We start from the raw sequence: 16,775 nt of genomic DNA on the forward strand, positions 1-16,775 counted from the left end.
GGATCTCCGCTCACTGCAAGCTCCGCCTCCCGGGTTCACGCCATTCTCCTGCCTCAGCCTCCCGAGTAGCTGGGACTACAGGCGCCTGCCACCTCGCCTGGCTAGTTTTTTGTATTTTTTAGTAGAGACGGGGTTTCACCGTGTTGGTCAGGATGGTCTCGATCTCCTGACCTCGTGATGCCTCTGTTTTCTTAACTGTAAAATGGGGATAATTCTACTTGTTCTCCTTACAAAATTGTAGAAATTACATGAGAAAAATATTTAATCTAATCAAATGAAATAATTATCTTTATAGTCTTTTTTCCTCTGTGATGTCATACATGTAGTATATTCTAATAAATTTCTCTCTTGTAGTTTCGTTTTTGTGATATTGAGTGATATCACAGCTACCATGATAAAGATAAAACTAATCATGATTATGCACCTACTGCAAACCAAACCATGAAATAGCACTTTACAAACATCTCACTTAATCCTATGGAATAATAATTATCTTCTATTTTGAGATCCAGAAAGAGGGGTCCAAAGAGGTTCAATAGTACCCAATGTCCATTAGCTAGTAAGTAGAAAGTTTTTGTAAATGCTTATTTTGTAACGATACACTGCAATAAAACCAAGACCCTTCTATTTGCTAAAAGGCTTTGGGACAGGAAGTACTCACAGCCACGGACCCGCCATTGCTCCTCTTAGCTAACTTTCCTCTGTTACCACTCAAGACTGACAGACAGGAAATTGTTCTCTTTCAAAAATCAGAACTCATGAAATGTGTAGTCTGTCCTCGCATTTTATCTCTATTGGTCATTATTAATTTTGTCCACCACTCTAGAGCACAAACTCCATTTAAAATATTCCGAGGCACAGAATATGAATACAAAGCAAAAGCAAAAGGTAGCAATCAAAGTCTTCCCTAGTTTATTTATAACATTGATCATGATGCTATTTTATGAAACTATACATGTTATTCAATTATTTACAAATAACTATGGAACACTGTGGGGACACTCACAGAAATGGTGTGTGTGTGTGTGTGCGCGCGTGCGTGTGTATGCTTTGTATGCCAGCAATCCTCACTGTTTATACTGTCTGATTGCTAGCTTGATACACCTGACCAAGGGCACCAGCCATACACACATCCAAAGTCAACACCAGTTCAGCAAATCCAGGATAAAGTCTGCTCTCCCTCCTCATAACTGAGGTTCTGAGTTGTCCTTCACTTTCCTTCCAACTTACATAGATTCATTTGTCCACTAAATATGTATTGAGAACTTCCTATGTGCCAGACAATGTTCTACAAGAAAACAGAAGCCTTGGTCCTTGCTTCTACCTATAATATACACTCAAAACAGAGACTGACTAATTATCCACCTCCTTTCGCATGAGGGCAATAGATCCACTGCACATGTTCATAAAGATATTGGTTCACTCTAACAGTGACTGCGGATAACTCTCTCAGAAACTATTGCCACACTCTTATTGCAATCAGTAGCCAAATTGTTTTAAACCAATGACAAGACCTGACCTCAGTTTTCAATCACTTTCTCACCTGCTAGTAAGCAGCATACTTTTACCACAGTTTAAATTCACCATTTCCTTAATTAGTGTCCTGGTTTTAACTACTTTGTTTTTGGTTTATTAGCTGAAAGCACATACAGAAACTGCAGTTTAAGTTCACAAACTAAAATGAGTAAATTAAATTAAAATTTTAAATGATCTCAGTGGCATAACCATGGATCCCAACCCAGTGGATCCAATAAGCTTTTCAACTCTAATACCAACCAATTCTCTCCTTCCTATTCCTTAGTCCAAGAGTTCACAGCAAAATCTGCATATGTGCTGCTCTTATTTTCTTCAAACTAGCCATGACACATGAATTTATATATCCTACTATTAGTTGTATAAATAGTTCTGTCTTAATGATACAAGTTCATGAAAATCTGTTTATATTATATGTCAGTTCAATCAATATCTTCATGTACAGTAATAGATAATTAGATAAGTGCTTTATACTCAATAAATATTGTAGGATGAATCTGTGCTTAATGAAACTAAAAGTATAAATTATCAGATTCCAGCCATGAACAGTAACTGATTTTTAGCCTTAAGAGGGAACATATGCCCTCATACTGATAGTTATTATTATCAGTTGAAATGTCTCAAATCATCAGTGAGATAAGTATATGTAATAATACATATTCACAGGTAAATGCAGATATAGTAGGAGGAGAATAAAACAAAATAAAATGTTCTCCATATTTATCTTAAATTTCACTTTCTAAACACTAAAATAAATTATTAAAATATTTATAATACAAGCAAATCATGTGTCACATTATGTTTCATACATTATTTTCATTCATCTATTGATCTAGTCAATCAGCCCTTCATTCACAAGAGTTCACTGAGTGTCTACGTAATGCCTTTGTTTTCTACAAGGCAGATTCAAATTGTAGAGAAACACTTCATAGTAAAGTACTTCTGTGTGAATTAAAGGATGGTTCTACATTTAAGTATTCACCTGAAGTTATGCCTTCCTACTTCGACAATTGAAAAGTGACTATGGATTGAGGAATTATTACCATTAAGAAACACTTAGGTTTGATTGACCAAACAAAAAATCACACATATTATAGTCTTTAATCAGAAGCCAACTATAATATTCCCATAATCCTCTCTGATCCAAGAAGCAGACACATTACACTGAAGTCCAAGGGTGCGTCTCACAGCACATAGAATTTCAACACAGGAGAAGCCTCCACCCCTATACTTCTGTTCAAACCCATATTGAAGCCGGAAGATTAAGGGTGAGATTATTAAAATCATAAATCAATTAAGTAGAATATTATTGTGATTCCGAGACTTCAAAAGTTTATAAGGTTTACTTCTTCAACAGATTGAAAAATAGCACAAATGAAATTATCTTTCTTCCTAGAAAAAAATTACTTCAAGTCTTTCTTTTTTCCATATTCTGGGAAAAGTCTCTTCTCTGTCTCTTTATCTCTACTTTTATCTCAATCTGTGTAATCTTTCTCAAAAGGAGCTAGTCTTTTTTTCATTACTAATTTTTAAATTTATAATTGACAAATAATTCTTTTATATATTTATGAGATACAGTGTGATGTTTCAGTGCATGTACACATAGTATAATGATCAAATTGGGGTAATTACATATGCATCACTTTCAGTGTTCATCGTTTCTTTGTGGCGATAACATTCAAAATCTTCCAGCTATCTTGAAATATATATTACATTGTTATTCGCTATAGTCACCCTACTGTGTAGTAAAATACTAGAACTTATTCTTCCTGTCTAACTGTAACTTTGTACCCGTTGACCTCTTACTCATGGACACTATCATCCAAACTGTCCATAAAAGTATATTCTCAGCGATATGATACTTTTCCCCTCAACCTTATAACATTCATCTATGACAATATATTTTCAACTGGTGAATTAGTGCCTGGGGTTGTCAACACAAATGCAGAGAAAAGGAAGCTGTCGTTCTTTTTAAATGATAGGAAGTCTCACACATCATTCCTAAACCAGGGTCCTCTCTTAGTCAGCTTGCAGCCAGTAGCACTCTATCACTCATGGGCTGCTCAGCACAGTGTATTCATCAAGGCGGGTCGACGCAATTGTTAGCTGGCAGTTCAAATGGGGCCGACTTGTCACAAGAGTGACAGCCTGGGCAATTGTTTGCCCTCTGGGAACAGGTGCAGGCAGGTTCAAATGAAATACATCCAAATACTAACAGCAAGATTCTTAATCATGTCAATAAAAAGGATGTACTGGTGTCTGGGATTCAGTGGTCACATATGCCTCTCACACTTTTGAAAATGAAATGCAGTCTGGCTTTTCAACAGAGTATTCCAAGGAATCCATCATGTCATTATCATTTTTAATACATGCTACTCATTCGCTGGATAAAATCTCTAATGCTGATATTCCACATACTAAAAGGCATGTTTATGCCTTGAATAACACAAAGGCAAGTTATCACAATAAAGGAATGGAAAATAAGAAAGTCTGACAATGGAGTAAAAAAAAACATAATCAGCAATGAGATTTGATTTCAGAATGACACTGTTTTGAAACACGAAGCATGCAAAAGAGCCCTTTAAAAGCGTAGCTTAATAATATCATTAATGAAACAACAAAAGAAAATAGCTAGCCAATTTAATTTTAGCTCTTAAATTTCCCAATATTCTTGAACCAGCTCTATGTTCTTACAGTTTTCATTGCATATCTATTCAAAATATTATATATTCTGTATCTATACAATGTTGCAAATTATATAATTTTTCCATTGAAAATTCCAATAACCATAAAGCATAAATGTGGCTAGATATCATGGCACAAAACAAAGCATCTTACTATTATTGGTGTTAGCATTCAAGTACTTGCTTAATATTTAAAAAATATACTTCAAGAAATCAGCTATGTCAGAAATATGCAGAAGATTGAAACTAAACCCCTTCCTTACATCATATATAAAAATCAACTCAAGATGTATTAAAGACTTAAAAGTAAAACCCAAAACTATAAAAACTGTACAAGATAACCTAGAAAATACCATTCTGGACATAAAACCTGACAAAGATTTCATGATGAAGACACCAAAAGCAATTGAAATAAAAATTGCCGGGCATAGTGGCTCGCACCCGTAATCCCAGCACTTTGGGAGGCCAAGGCGGGTGGATCACGAGGTCAGGAGATGGAGACTATCCTGGCTAACACAGTGAAACCCCATCTCTACTAAAAATACAAAAAAATTAGCCGGGTGTGGTTGTGTGTGTGTAGTCCCAGCTACTCGGGAGGCTGAGGCAAGAGAATGGGGTGAACCCGGGAGGCAGAGCTTGCAGTGAGCCGAGATCCCACCACTGCACTGCAGCCTGGGCCACAGAGCGAGACTCCATCTCAAAAAAATAAAAAATAAAAAATAAACTAAAATGACAAATAGGACCTAATTAAACTAAAGAGTTTCTGCACATCAAAAGAAACTATCAACAGACTAAACAGACAACCTACAGAACAGGAGGCAATATTTGTGAACTACGCATCTGACAAAGGTCTAATATTGAGAATCAATAAGGAACTTAAGTTTAAAAGAAAAAGATAACCCCATTAAAAAGTGGCAAAGGACATTCCTTTTTTAAAAAGGAGAAATGCACATGACCAATGAGAATATGAAAAAATTTTTAACTTCACTAATCATTAGATAAATGCCAATCAAAACCACAATGAGATACCATCTCACACTGTCAGAATGACTATTATTAAAAAATCAAAAAATAACAGATGCTGGCAAGGTCGTGGAGAAAAGGGATGCTTATACACTGCTGATGGGAATGTAAATTAGTTCAGCCATTTTGGAAAGCAGCTGGTGTTTTTGCAAAGAACTTAAAACACAGTTACCATTTGATCCAGCAAATGCCATTATTGAGTATATACCTAAACAAATATAAATTATTCTACCATAAAGACAAATACATATACATGTCCATTGCAGTACTATTTATAAGAACAAAGACATGGAATAAATCTAAATGCTATCAACAGTAGACTGGATTTTAAAAAATGTGTTACATATACACTATGGAATACTATAGACCCATAAAAAATACTATGCAGCCATACTATTCCATTGCATAGAATACTATGCAGCCATGAGATCATGCCTTTTGCAGCAACATGGATGGAGCTGGAGGCCATTATTCTGAGTTAGCTAACACAGGAACAGAAAACCAAATACTACATATTCTCACTTAAAGTAGGAGCTAAACTTTGCATACATATGGATACAAAGAAGGGAACAATAGATGCTGGGGCCTACTTGAGGGTAGAGAGTGAGAGGAGAGGATCAAAAAACTACCCATTGGCTACTATGCTTATTACCTCAGTGACAAAATAATCTGTACACCAAAGCCCCATGACATGCAATTTATGTATACGACAAAACTGCACATGAATGCCGGAACATGAAAGTTAAATAAAAAGAAACCAGCTATGTGAGAAATAAGAAGTACACACAGTCCTAGCTTTTACAGTATAATTAATTTGTGTTACTAACTTGTGTAATAAATTAGAGGGCAAAATTTAACATACCTAAACAATGAGTAAATACTAAACTATTGAATGATGGGTTTTTATAAATTATAGAGCTCAATAAAGACTGGTGATGTAGATGACAGTCATGGGAGAAGAGAGAGATGTGCTAGAACTAAGCAAACCATCTTAAAGTAGATAGGGAAGTCCATCCAGGGAGGAAAAAGCTAAAAGTTGATCATAGAAACTGTCCATTTTCTTCATTTTAAAAACAAAATTTAAAAAACACAACAAAGGCTAGAGACCAGGGTAAAGTGAAGAGCTCAAGATAAATTTATCTAAAATACATATTTTTAAGGAAACACAACTCTTTTATCGGGGAGATTTGCTTTAACTTCAGGTAAGTGGATATTCTCTGATTTTGATTATTTTTTCTCCAAAATGCAGGTTCCAAAGTTGGGTAGCATTTGCATCTTGATTCCACTGCTTTCTGACTGTGTGACTTTGGGAATTACCTAATATCACCATTTCCAAGTTTATTTATTTGTAAAATGGTGATAAAAGAAAATTGTCTGCATTTTAAGGTTGTTTGAGGTAACTGAGATAATTCTCATAAAATATTTAGCATAGGGCTTAACACTTTAAATAGCCTTAATAAAGAGTGCCTAGTATGTGACCTATTGCATTATCAATTATAAGATACCTTTCCAAACATAGGATTCCAATTAGTTATGTGCAAACAGTGTTCAATGTTAAAGCTTATCTATTGCTGTCAGTTATTTAATAATTACAAGTCTAAATGATTAAAGCTTTCCTTCCAAGGAAGAACCCAGAACTGCCTAATTTTTTCTCTGTTTGAACATAAAAAATTATTCTGTTTCAGAAAAATCTATTTGATTCCTAGAAAGCAAGATGATTATACAGGACAAAATGTACTCCCAATTACAAGATATCCAAAGAGTGTACTGAATCTTTATGAAATCAACAACTTGATAATTTCCCACTGGTACTAAAGAAATAAATAATTAAGAGTCCTTTGTGTTTTGAACTAGTTATATGAATATGCAAACATATTTTCACTGTTTTTCCAGGTTCGAGACACTTGGATAGTTTCTTCAAAATTATTGACTTAGATTATATCACTTTTCCAAAAATATATTTCACTTTCTCTAGATCATATAGGATTATAAGCCTAACTCCAGTATTAATATTCGAATTGACAAAAGAGCTTATGTACTAGTCACATTTAATCTAAGAAACATAAAATATATGTGTTAAGATAAATTACAGAAAAGACCTGGTTTAAAACCTTAAAAAGAAAATTTCATTGCCTGACTATTGGTCTTGAGTAGTTCTTTCAACATAATAAAAATAATGGCAAATGTTTTTTTTAAATTTACTGATAATTAACATCATTCTTATTTTGCCCATTGTACTTTATTCTTTACCTTGACTGTTAGGAAGCCTGGGATTAAATTTTTAGTTCAAGCCTAGCCACAGTCCCATCTCTGGCACTTGCAAAACTATCTTCTCTTTTTGTCTAATAACTTACGTTGTTTATTTTATTGCCTTGTATGTGTGTACATAAAATTTTAGAATAGGATTGCTTGAATTCTTTTTTGAAAAGAGTAGAACTGTATACTAAATATTTGCTCTTGTGATTACTTAATTTACTTTTATTTTATATTATCCTAATATACTTCTCAAATTCATAATTTTGAGATTTTATACCAAAAAAATTTCAGAGGTAAAAACAATGTGAAAATAATAACCAGTTAACATCCTGATGACAGTATCAAATCCACACATGTCAACTAACCTTGAATGCAAATGGGCTAAATGCCCCAATTAAAAGACACAGAATGGCAAGCTAGATAACGAACCAAGACCTATTGCTATGCTGTTTTCAAGAGACCCATCTCACATGCAGTGACACACATAGGCTCAAAATAAAGGGATGGAGAAAAATCTACCAAGCAAATAGAAAACAGAAAAAAGCAGTGGCTCCAATTCTAGTTCCAAACAAAACAGACTTTAAACCAACACAGATAAAAAAAAAAAAAAAAAAGACAAAGAGGGACATGACATAATGGTAAAGGATTCAATTCAACAAGATCTAACTATCCTAAATATGTATGCCCCCAACACAGGAGCACCCAGATTCATAAAGTAAAGCAAGTTCTTAGAGACCTTTAAAGAGACCTAGACTCCCACATAACAATAATGTGGAGGTAACTGTGCAATGTTGCCAGTGTGGTGTTAAAGTCTCTCACTTATACTTTAACACCACACTGGCAATATTACACAGATCATTGAGATAGAACATTAACAAAGATATTCAGGACCTGAACTCAGCACTGGTTGAAATGGATCTTGTAGACTACTACAGAATTCTCCACCTCAAAACAACAGAATATACATTCTTCTTATTGCCATATGGCACATACTCTAAAATCAATCACATTATCAGAAGTAAAACATTCCTCAGCAAATGCAAAAGAACTGAAATCATAAAAAACATCTCTCAGACCACAGCACATCAAATTAGAAATCAAACTAAGAAATGTACTCTAAACCATATAATTACATGGAAATTGAATAATTTGCCCCAGAATGACATTTGAGTAGAGAATAAAGACACAACATAGTAGAATCTCTGGAATACAGCTAAGGAGAGTATTGAGAGGGAAATTGATAGCACTAAATGCCCACATCAGGAAGTTAGAAAGATCTCAAGTTTAATAACCTAACATAACTAAAAGAACTGGAGAACCATCAGCGAACAAATCTCTAAGCTAGCAGAAAACAACAGATAATCAAAATCAGGCCTGAATTGAAAGAGATTGAGACATGAAAGATAATTCAAAAGATCAACAAATTCTGGAGCTAGTTTCTTTTAGTTAATAAAACAGACCACTAGTTAGACCAATAAAAAAGAAGACAAAGAAGATTCAAATAAACACAATCAGAAACTACAAGGGGGATATTACCACTGACCCCACAGAAATACAAACAACTATCAGAGAATAATATGAACACCTCTATGCACATAAACTAGAAAATCCAGAAGAAATGGATAAATTCCTGGACACACACCCTCTCAAGAATAAACCAGAAAGAAAATGAATCCCTGAAAAGACCAATAATAAGCTCTGAAATTGAGTTAGTAATAGCCTATCAATCAAAAAAGCCAAGGACCAGATGGATTTATAACTGATTTCAACTAGATGTATAAAGAACAGCTGGTACTATTCCTACTGAAACTATTCCAAAAAATTCAAGGACGAGGGACTCCTCCCTAACTCATTCTCTGAGGCCAGCATCATCCTGATACCAAAACCTGACACAGACACAACATCAAAAAAGGAAACTTCAGGCCAATATCCTTGATGAACATCAGTGCAAAGATCCTCAACCAAATACTGGCAAATCAAATCCAGCAGCACACCAAAAAGCTTATTCACCATGATCAAGTAGGCTGTATACCTGGGATGCAATGTTGGTTTGACATATGCAAATCAATAAATGTGATTCATCACATAAGCGGAATTAAAGACAAAACCCACATGATTATCCTAATAGATGCAGAAAAGGTTTTTGATAAAATTCAATACCCCTTCATGTTAGAAACTGTCAATAAGCTAAGTATTGAAGGAACATAACTCAAAATAAAAAGAGCCATTTATGACAAACCCACAGCCAACATCATACTGATTGGGCACATGCTGGAAGCATTCCCCTTGAAAACCAGCACAAGACAAGGATGCCTTATCTCACCATTCCTATTCAACATAGTATTGAAGCCCTACCCAGGGCAATCAGGCAAAAGAAAGAAATAAAGGCATCCAAATAGGAAGAGAGGAAGTCAAACTATCCGTGTTTGGCAGACAACATGACCCTATATCTAGAAAACCCCACGGTCTTGGACCAAGAGCCCCTTAGGCTGATAAATAACTTCAGCAAAGTCTTACGATACAAAATCAATGTGCAAAAATCACTAACATTCCTATACAACAACACTCAAGCCAAGAGTCAGATCAAAAATGCAGTCCCATTCACAATTGCCACAAAAATAAAATAAAATAAAATACCTAGGAATACAGTCAACCAGGGAGGTGAAAGATCTTTACAAGGAGAACCACAAAACTCTGCTCAAGGAAATCAAAGATGACAAAAACAAATGGAAAAACATTCCATGCTCATGGATACGAAGAATCAATATTATTTAAATGGCCATACTTCCCAAAACAGTTTTTTATACATTCAATGCTGTTGCTATCAAACTAACATTGAGATTTTTCACAGAACTAGAAAAACCTATTTTAAAATTCATATGGAATCAAAAAAGAGTCAGACATTTTGCCTCATCTCCTGTATCTATCTTCTGAACATCTGTTGAGTTTCCAAACTCCTAACATTTAGTGAGAATATTGCTTATTATGCTGTAGTCTGCCACTGGTGTTTCGATCCTCTCCAACATTCTCTACTCCTCTTGCATTTTCTTTTCTAACTTAGGATTTTTTTATTTCTCTTTCTTTTACCATGAAAGTCTACTAGTTGCTGTTTTCCACATATTTTCTTATATATAGCTTTCTCCCTTTCTCCCATCATACCTATTATTAAAATTATACTTTTTTATATTTCTGAAATGCTGAAGTATGTGTGAAAATCATTGATTCAACTTATGCTAAAAGTGAAATTTAGTACTATTTATTACATGGATTTTATGGTCTTGCATTGAAAAGAATCTTTACCTCAAGTTGTTTAAAAAAACTCATAAATTTCATAGGGATTACATATCTGAATCAAAATTAAATAATGAAAATGGATGAAAATTTGGGAATGTGTCCCTAACCTTTGGATTAGGAGAAGGCTTTTTAATTAGAAAAGAAACTGATAAACAATAACAAACAAGATTAATAGATTAGAGTAATAAAAATCAAAAAGTTCTGAATGACCAAATATTAATGAAGTAAAAAAAAAAATTAAATGAAAGCATGATAGCATGTGATAAACTATGCCTAATAAAGAGCCCCCCAATAACCATAATATCCAATAGAAAAATGGGTAAAGCAAGCAGTACATTCACAGAAAAGGAAATATAAATGGACAATGAATATTAGGAAAGATGCTCAACCCACCAGAAGTTAGGGTAATAAAAACTAAAACAAGAAGCTAGTATTTTTTTGCCCATAAGATTAACATAAATAAGATTAATAAAATCCAGTGAGTGGGTGTATCACAAAACAGGCTTTCTCTTATATCCTTGTTAGGAATGTGAATTATATGACCCTTTCAGAAAGCAGTCTGCCAGGATTTACTAAAATTAAACATAAGCAAATACTTAAGGAAATATGGCCTAAAGATACAGAAATATCAGTACACAAAACAATAAATTGGCATACCATAAACATTCATATCGCTATTAGCAATAATAAGTTATCCATACATGTATTGACTTCTTGGGATACTTAATATATGTGCATAGTTAAACTGAAAAAAACAATTTCAAGAGTAACATGAATTATATGTTCACATATTTGTAAAAAATTACATAAATATTGGTATGTAAGTTTATGTACTGGAAAGACACACTGAACTGTGGAAATAGGAAATTTTTAACTTTTTCCTTCCAAACAATTTGTTACATTTGCGATGTAACTGGAACACTGATAGGATATGGCTATAGTCATAAATGTCCTTTTTAAGATTCCTTTACATTCTAAAATAGTTACAGACACATTTGTTTTACGTCTCTCTTTCATTAGATTTTTGAAGCTGCATTAATAAAATACGAAGGTAACAAATTACCTCATGCTCTCAAAAGTGGGAGCTAAATGATGAGAACACATGAACACATAGTGGGGAACAACAAACACGGGGGCCTATTGAAAGGTGGAGCATGGGAGGAGAAAGAGGATCAGGAAAAATAACTAATGTGTGCTAGGTTTAACACCTAGGTGATGAAATAATATGTACGACGAACCCCCATGACATAAGTTTATTTGTGTAACAAACCTTCTCGTGTACCCCTTATTTAAAAGTTAAATATATATATATATTTTCAAGAGATAAAAAGAGGATTATTTCATTAAATAGAAAACAAAGAAAAGTAGTAAACACACTCAGTAAACAGCCTCTGTTACATGATAAGCTCAACAACTCGCCTTGTTTATCCTCTTCCAGTTCACTCTCAGAGCATCCATCATTCTCATCTTTCACATTGTCATGGGCATCTGGTGCCTTCTGTGATGAGGTTTCATTCTCTTTTTCAGGGTCTAAATTATCCCTTTTATCATCCAAAGGTGACTGTGGTATTCCATTCATTTGAACATCGGCCTGTCCTTCTTCATTAGCTTTTTCACCTTGTTTCTCCTCATCTACTTCAAAATCTTCTTCGTACTCTGAAAAAAGAAAATCTCCACTATAAGAATGAAAATAGAACCCCTTATCTTAACCTATTTCTCTCTAATGAGAACTTTGACTCCATTATCCTCTCTTCTCTGAGCCTTTCTTTGCTTCTTCTTTTTCGTTCAATTAGTGAACATGGAAAACTAACAGCAAATGATCAAAGATTCCAATCAGTTACATACACAAGAGCACAAAAGAAATGAAGCTCCAAATGACAAGGCTGAAACCTAATAAAAGTTCATTTACAAATGAACATCATCATCTAAAATAACCAAAATGGAAAGAGAAGAACTTGATATAAAACAATAAATTAGAAATAAATTAAAAATGAAGAGAACAGGATTATAATAATGAAAGTTAATTTGGAGATCCAGTGAGGTCATATTTCATATGAAAAGTGTTCAAAATATTTGGATATCAACTTAATGAATAGTGAAGTGGAAAAATTCAATTAATCAAGTCCAAAGGCCCTGAGAAGTAACACTGTGAATAGCACATTCTTTAAGAAACAAATGGACATCAAGAAAAGGCATTATGAAGGATTCTATATGTAGGCCAGAACTGAAATCATATGCATTCTTCATTCCTACAATAAATGAAATAATTACATTTCAATGATAAAAATTTATACAAAATAGAATATTCCTGTCACAGTCACGTATTTGCTTTATTCCCTGTAGAGGTGCAAAAACTCTGTAGCAGGAAAAGGAAATTGTCACATCAGATAAACTCCAGCTGTCCCTTGTGGTTATAATTTTTCACCTTTCATATTTAATTGTTCCCCCTTTTCTTCCACGAAAAACTAAAAATCTTGAAGTGACAACATGCCAAGGATAGAGAGCAAAAGGATCTCATGCAGAACCAATTAAGCAAATAAACAATTATCCTTAAAATAAAAATTACCATTAAAATAAAGGTTTCTCAATGTTGTGTGTTTTAGTTATTAGCTATTCTGGCTTCTCTGTCAGTGCAGGGGTTGGTCTCTTGGGTAATTTACTTGAGAGCTGTCCACCCAGTGAAAGAAACTTAATCTAGAAATGTATGCCCTGTGCATATGCAGAAAGCTCTGTAAATACAAAGAATGAGGGAGATAGAAGGGGAAAAGTGAAATCAAAACCTGTAACAAAGAAAATTAGATAATCACAAAAATGTTTCCACAAAAGAGATTTAATACATTTAAATACAAAGTATGAATATCAGTAAACCAAAACTGTAAAATAAGCAAGAAGATAAAGAATTTGCTTTATATTGCTAGATGCAAACAGAAAATACTAATAAAAATGAGCAAATATTTTGATACAAGTATTACCGGCCAAGTTATAGGATAATTCCCAAGTTATAGGATAACCCTGATAACTATCAATCAATAAGCCTATTTTTTGAGAATCTTCTATGTTTAAGAGGACAAAACTGCAAGATAGAAGACACTACAATAAGACATTCCCTGCCATGAAGGACTCTCCAATTTTTATTGAGGGAATAAGATGTAGGTACACAAGAAACACTGTACTCACTTTATCGTAGTTTTTAATATGTGATCCTCAGTAATGTGTTTTTCAACACAACTGGGCTGGATTGCTATGGATTTTTATATAGGACATATAATTAATTGTGTGAAGTAGTGTCAAGTAAGCAGAATGGAATGAAAAGAGAGTGGAAAGTCATTTTAGGGTCTCAGGGAAGACTGCCCAAAAGAGAAAGGTGAGATTAGCTGCAGAATACACATACATATATCACACTACAGGTGTTTGCTACTGATCATAAGATAAGCAGAGGGCCAGAGAGAATATGAGTGGATTGCTGTAATTCCATCCATAGTGTTACATAGTAGTGAAATGTGAGGGTTTGGGAATCAGGCATTCATGTGCCCAAGACCCAGTTAAAACACCTACTACCTATGTGACCTTGGGCAATTTGTCTTTAAGCTTCAGTTTCTCCATCTGTAACATGGGTAATACAACGCTGTGGTGAGGATTGAGAGCAATAATCCCTGGAACGTGCTTAGCACAGTGCCATGAATAGCAGGTGCATAATAAATATTATGGATTAGTACTAATAGTCCTTGTGATTGCGTAGCGAAGGGAGTAGATTATAGAACAGGAGAAATCAAAAATGATATGTACTCCTTTGACAGCAACACACTTTATTCGAGGCACCTGATTAAAATCAGGCAGTACAAGTGCCCGCAATTAGGACACAATTACAGTTATATAATTGAAGCACAGCACAAAAGTGAAGGAACATGAAGTGAACCACAAGAATAGTCCCGGCATCATATTTTGTGTTTTCTCTCAAATATAAAGTCAAGGCTGCCCTGGTTTTATTCTATCCCTGCTATCATCACATTTAAATATTAGCTTTCCATTAACCACAAGCCTTCCATTGGCATTATAGCTCAAAGCACATCACTTTTGTGCCATCTACTCACGTTTTTGATATGAATAAAACAACGGCATGCTTTCTAAAACCTTTTACATAATTTCTTCTGTTCTCCCTATCCCATTTGCCTTCTTCTAGAGAATTTAATTAGCTTGTTGTTTACCATCCCCACTAATGAGGACGTGAGTCAACACCAGGTCAACATCAATCTAGTCACAACCTAATCTTGCTGGCCTCGATTCAAACTTCTTGCTGCCCTTTCATCAGTGACTATTATGCAGAGAGCTGAACCGTTGCTGCTGTGGCTGCATTTTTAAAAACGGAAATGGACATTTAAAGTCCATTAACTAGCCAACCCGGAAGAAAGACCCCAGGAAAAACTTTATCATAGGTATCATAAGTATAAAGTACATCACTCATAGCACTAGTTAGGTTGGTTTAAGAAAAAAAAAAGAAAATGAAAAGCTTCCACCGAACATGACTTCCATAAACCACCATGTCTTCAAAGTTAAAACACATGAAAACACATCCTATTTGTTAATACCTCTGTGATTACTATTGCTACAGATATATTAAAATTCTCATGCCAAGATAGGACAAAGACTAGAAGAGATTGTGAAGAATGGTGAGCTGGTAAAACTGTTCTAAGTGAAATCTTTTGTAAAAGATTCACTATATTCAGTAGTAATCCAACATGAAGTCTAGCGCTATAACAGCCCTGTAATTATTGTCTTGGATTCCTGAAACACTTGGGCAGCAAAAATATGAGGTGGGGAGGAAGATACCTAGAAGTTGTCCCTTTCCCGAAGCCAGCCATTCCACAGGTCACCCCAACCCATGGTTATTGTCACCCCAACCCATGGTTATTGTGCCCCCTAACCAGGCTTTGTCTCCTGAGAATGAGGGACACACAGGCAGTTCTCCCTTTCTGATACTTTGGACACACTATCCACAACCATGTAGTGGGTAGGCTAACTTGTAATAGAAGGTTGTACAGTGTTTGAAAGACTGAGCTTTGATATTAGACCAACCTGGGTGCAAATTCTTGTTCTGCTACTTTTATCTAAGCCTCAATTTCCCAGCCTGTAAAATTGAAGTAATAATAATACCTACCATATTGAATGGTGAGGATAAAATGAGATTGTGTGTGCACAGTGCCTAGTTCAGTGCTCAGTGCTTGGCACTTTTATTATTGTTGTTATTACTGCTTTATGTATAAGTATATACAGGCATACCTATATATACATGTAAGTATATACAAGCATACCTATACCCCTGAATGTATAACTATATATATTCAATATACAGGTATACCTCAGGGATATTGCAGGTTGAGTTCCAGGTCATTGCAAAAAAGACAGTCACACAAACTTTTTGGTTTTCCAGTGCATCCAAAATTATGTTCCTACTATGCTACAGTCTATTGGGTATATAACAGCATTATATCTAAAAAAATGTATACACCTTAACTAAAATAACTTTATTGATAAAAGATGCTAACAATCATCTGGGCCTTAGTTGGTCATTGTCTTTTTGCTGGTGGAGGTTATTCCCTTGATGTTAATGGTTCCTGACTGATCGGGGTGGTGGTTGCTGAAGGCTGGGGTGGCTGTGGAAATTTCTTAAAATAAGACAACAATAAAGTTTGCCACATCTATTGACTCTTGCTTTCATGAAGATTTATCTGTAGCATGCAATGCTGTTTAATAGCATTTACTCACAGTAAACCCTCTTTCAAAATTGGGCTCCATCCTCTCAAATCCTGCCACTCCTTTAACAACTAATACATTTTATACATATTCTAAATTCTTTGTTGTCATTTCAACAATGTTCACAGCATCTTCAACAAGAGTAAATTCCATCTCAGGAAACTTCTTTCTCTGTTCATCCCTAAGAAGCAACTCCTTATCTATTCAAGTTTTATCATGAGATTGCAACAATTC

At 34.6% G+C, this 16,775-nt stretch overlaps 1 protein-coding gene across 1 annotated transcript in view; it reads right to left on the reverse strand.

The window, feature by feature from the left end:
- The window catches only part of ERICH3 (glutamate-rich 3), a 115,184-nt gene that overhangs the window by 25,260 nt on the left and 73,149 nt on the right, over nucleotides 1-16,775 (reverse strand). Inside the window, exon 11 of the mRNA XM_011977740.1 lies at nucleotides 12,210-12,446. Within this exon, the coding sequence (XP_011833130.1) occupies nucleotides 12,210-12,446 (237 nt within the window). The remainder of the gene's footprint in view (nucleotides 1-12,209; nucleotides 12,447-16,775) is intronic.

This window comes from Mandrillus leucophaeus, unplaced genomic scaffold (assembly GCF_000951045.1).
Source record: "Mandrillus leucophaeus isolate KB7577 unplaced genomic scaffold, Mleu.le_1.0 Scaffold103, whole genome shotgun sequence".
In the NCBI taxonomy this organism is placed as follows: Eukaryota; Metazoa; Chordata; class Mammalia; order Primates; family Cercopithecidae; genus Mandrillus; species Mandrillus leucophaeus.